The sequence below is a fragment of the Aplysia californica genome, unplaced genomic scaffold, assembly GCF_000002075.1.
Source record: "Aplysia californica isolate F4 #8 unplaced genomic scaffold, AplCal3.0 scaffold00638, whole genome shotgun sequence".
Classification (NCBI taxonomy): Eukaryota; Metazoa; Mollusca; class Gastropoda; order Aplysiida; family Aplysiidae; genus Aplysia; species Aplysia californica.
Genome location: NW_004797908.1, coordinates 67529 through 71917, shown reverse-complemented (window position 1 = coordinate 71917; position 4389 = coordinate 67529). Strand labels below are relative to the sequence as shown.

Sequence of the window (4389 nt, the reverse complement as noted above, 5' to 3'; positions counted from 1 at the left end):
CGTGTGTGTGTGCGCACGTGTGTGTGTGCGTGCGTATGGTATTGAAGGAGGGGGTGGGGGTCACAATTATATAGTTATTGTGTACATTATAAAATCTTCACTGATTAGGCTATATAATTATAATTATCAAATTTTATACTGTTATAGAGCTGAGCCTAGAACAAAAGACCAGATTAATTTTAGCTCTTTGATGGACGTCGTCGATACAGTTTACGGCTTTGAAGATAATGCTGCCATAGTGCTTGAATTGATATACCAGGCAATTCAATTCCACAACCCCATTAACTGGCCAGTTGTTTCAAAACCTTAGTCCCCATAATGTCTATATTCGTAGACATCGTTACGGTCTGATAGGTGCATTTCAGTTTTATCACGACTTGTAAACGAAAAAAAAAGTGGGACATCTGTCCATGTATAGTTGAATTTGGAATTTGATGTGAGTACTTTCCTTTTTTGGCCATTTACAAGTTGAGCGCAAAGAGGAGAATGCTTTTCGCGACTCTTCGTTCTTCTAAAAACGTGTACACCCTTCCTGCGTCAGCGTGTCAGTGTTAATGGGGTATCAATATGTATTGTGTTCCGCGCAATTTAGCGATCGGCGCAATCTTGCTGCGCGTTTTAACGATCGTATAGTTGCGCCAAAATCTGAAGATTACGTTAATATTTTAGGTTTATGAAGAGCTCACAAGAATGATACAGAGCCAGGTATTTTTCTCACACCAAGGAACATTCACATATTTATATTATTTTTAAAAGAGTAACGATGTGAAAATCAAAATTAATATTAAAATTAACGTATGAAAGTGAAGAGCTAACAAGAAAGATACAATGCCAGGTGTCAAACGCAAAGTTCACAAGTACATGTAGTTCAAAGTATATTTCATTTATTATATATTTTACTTTATTTTGTGTTTTTTAATTCCCTTCCATTTTTATTCTTTTATTCACATCAAGGAACATTCACGTAGCCTATATTTTCAAAAGTGTAAAACTATGTTATTTAAAATTTGAAATTAAGATATAAAACTGAAGAGCTCAAAAGAATGATACAATAATACAATCGTTAAAACTTTAAAACGTGCTGCGCAATCTAATTTTTAATCTAAAGATTGCGCATTAGATTGCCGCGCAATTTACGACCGTTAAAATGCCATCGGTAAATTGCGAGGAACATAATGTGTATCTTTCTGGTGGAACTGACGCATGACGATATGTATCCTACATTATGGGGCCATTAAGACCACATTTTGTTTTGTTGTTGTATTTTTATGCTTCATTTTTCTTATGCAATTTACAGTTGCAGAAGGCAGGTGGTTTGAAACTTATTCTAGATTTTATTGTGTCTGTCTTTTGTTTAATATACTATCTAGAATAAATAGACTTGGGTTATCTGTTTTTGTCTTTGTTTTTGTTTGTTGGTTTCTTAGTTGTTTGTTTGTTTGTTTGTTTGTGTGTTGGTTGTTGTTGGGGGGTTGGGTTGTTTTTTTTTCTTTGTTATTCATATTGTAGATGAACTTCATACAATGAGTACGCGGGGTTGTTGTTGGGTTTTTTTTTCTTTTATGTTTTTTTTTTCAAAGGCTCGACAATCGGCAGCCTATTCGAAAGAGAGACGGGCACAAGACACAGAGCTCTACGAAAAGGTTCCACCCGCATATCAAAGTCGCAGCAATGACACCCATCAGTGGGGATTTGCGTCCCTTGTAGGCGGGTGTGCAGACTCGTTTTTTGTTCCACGGCCCCTGATGGAGAGCACTGGCGGACTTGAACCTCTATATATAATGGACTGATATCATGCTTTTTTTTTTCGTTTACCTGGCGTGATGAAACTGGAAGGCGCCTATCAGGCCGCAACGATGTCTATGACTTAATATTGGAACTAAGTTTTTAAATCAAATGCAGTGGCGGTGGGTAGTGAAGGGCTCGCGGGCTTGAGCCCCCCCACCTCCCCACCCCCCACCCCCAACTCTATTCCAAAGCAAATGAAAATAACGAAATAAGCAGTTGAAACCGTTATGATCGTACGGAATAAACACAGAGTAATCAACTTGCCTGCTTGCTCGTGTATCCAATCACTGTTGTCCCCGCTTACAACTATAGTAACCTAACAGCCAATCAAATGTCTTTAGGGCTCAGCAAAGATGAGCCGGTTCCCACGGGCCCTCGTTAATGAAACTCTTCTTGTAAAAAGGTAGACGACTTGAAAAAAATAACACTGCACCGAGGGCTCACCCTGTCCTAGCCATGACAAAGGGGTGAAAGTTTACGACACACTTTCCCCTAGTGACACAGTTACCTACGCTCCCATTGGACCTTTGTTAGGTGCTGTCTACTTTCCTCGACTACACGGCCTAATCCAGCTCGTGGAGTGCTGTGTATAAATGTTTGTGTGTGTGCCGCTGAGATTTAACAGTTATTAATTACATCAAACCCCTTTTGAGGCAACTTTTTCATCAGATGAAAATTAATCAAAGACGTTTGGAGGTTTCGTCCCCAGCATCCAGAAGAATTTAACGTAGAACAAAGAGAAGGAAGGCAAAGGTGACTCTTCTCGTTTGAATTGTTCTCAAAATGCCGTGGCTCGCCGTGAGTATGGAAAAATCACCATTGTTTTGTTCTTATTGCTTGCTATTTAGAGGTAAAGAAGTGAAAGCAATCCAAGCCCCACCCAAATTTTGGTCCACCCACCGCCACTGATCAAATGACCAATTAGTAGGGTTGGGAAATCGCCTTGAAATGAAGGGCATACACAGTTTCTGTCCAAAATGAGAACTCATTAGAGCCACCACTACCTTCACTCTCACCTCATTGTGTCAGGTAGGATGAGTGTCAGAGGCGGGGGTAGGGAGAGGGGAGAAGAAGAGGGGGGGGGGATGAGTGGGGATAATTAAAAGGCACACAAAACATCAACAGCAGGTGGTGCAATTAATCACTCTAGTGCTAAAATGTTTCAGATTTTAGATGAATGCAGCCTTTTTAAAATGCCCTTTTCACGACATCACCAAAACTGGAATACAATACAATCGTGAAGTTTAGAACTTGAAAAATTCCCAGGACGTTCATTAACATCCAGTGCAGTGAACTGTGTTATCAGCTTTACGTGTCTAGTTCAGTCTGATCTGAAAATAATAAATTTCTATTGCGTTTATACTTACTGCCATAAAAAGACCATATTGTGGATGTACCGAACAAATTGTTGATCTGCAACAGACTAAAGGTAATCTTGAGGCACATTCCGAACCTTCACCCGTAAATCAGGAACTCACAATTAGCTTATTTCACGGTACGCATGTTGTTACTTGCACTTTCAGGTGTCGGATAAATAACACAGAATTGCAAAATCTCAATAAATAGCAAAGTTATGCCCCTTTTTTAAAACGTGCCCGAAAATAGAGCGTTTTTAATCGTCATCGAAAGACGACGATGCGAGAAGTCACTTTCCTGTTTTGTGTTTTGAATGTCATCTAAAACTAAAAGACGCTTTATGTGCTTGACATAATCTTTACGTTGCTTTCCTGTTTTTTGGATTCCATCTAAAAGTCACTTTGCTGACTTTTGATATCATAATCTTTAAGTCGCTTTTCCTGTTTGAGGACATAATCTAAAAGTCGCTTCCCTGAGTTTGACAAAATCTTTAAGTTGCTGTCCTGTATTGGAAATCATCTAAAAAAAATTGCTTCCCTGTGTTTTAAATTCAGATAACATCACAATGTCGTGCAAAAGTTTCGAGGGCAAGGCAGTGATAGTCACCGGTTCCAATTCCGGAATCGGTGAAGCTATCGCGCTGCTGTTTGCTCGCAAGGGTGCTATGGTCACACTTTGTGGGCGGGACGAGAAACGGCTGGAAGAAACCCTGAACAAATGTATAGAGGTGAGTGGAGGGGCCTCGGGGAGGTTCGTGTGCGTGGCCGGTGACGTCACGGAAGAAAAAGCTCGGAAAGAAATCGTCGCAAAAACTGTTGAGACATTTGGAAAACTCGATGTGTTGGTTCCTAACGCCGGCGTTTGTCCTTCGTCTAGCATCGTGACTGATACGGAGGAGATGTTTGATTTAATCATCAACACCAATTTGAAGGCTGTGTATTTTCTCATTCAAGAAGCCTTGCCTTATTTGGAGAAGACCAAGGGGAATGTTGTGTGCGTGTCCTCTAGCTTGACGTCACACCCACTTCCGGTTATGGAGATCTACCAGATGAGCAAAGCTGGGATAGACCATCTCGTGCGTACATTGGCGCTCTCACAGGCTCCTAAAGGTAAGACCATACTCTGGTAGATCAATTATAATATCCTAGATATTCATAGAGGAAAGGACACTCAATATAAATACAAGAATAACTGGATCCGAGAATGGGACATGATTTTTAAATTTCTTTTCTTTGGTGGGGGAGG

General features: G+C 40.3%; 1 protein-coding gene across 1 annotated transcript in view; it reads left to right on the top strand.

Moving 5' to 3' along the window:
• Positions 1-3709: 3709 nt before the first annotated feature.
• The window catches only part of LOC101861073 (3-oxoacyl-[acyl-carrier-protein] reductase FabG), a 1878-nt gene continuing 1198 nt past the window's right edge, over positions 3710-4389 (top strand). The window contains exon 1 of the mRNA XM_005107862.1: positions 3710-4253. Coding sequence (XP_005107919.1) covers positions 3710-4253 — 544 coding nt within the window. The remainder of the gene's footprint in view (positions 4254-4389) is intronic.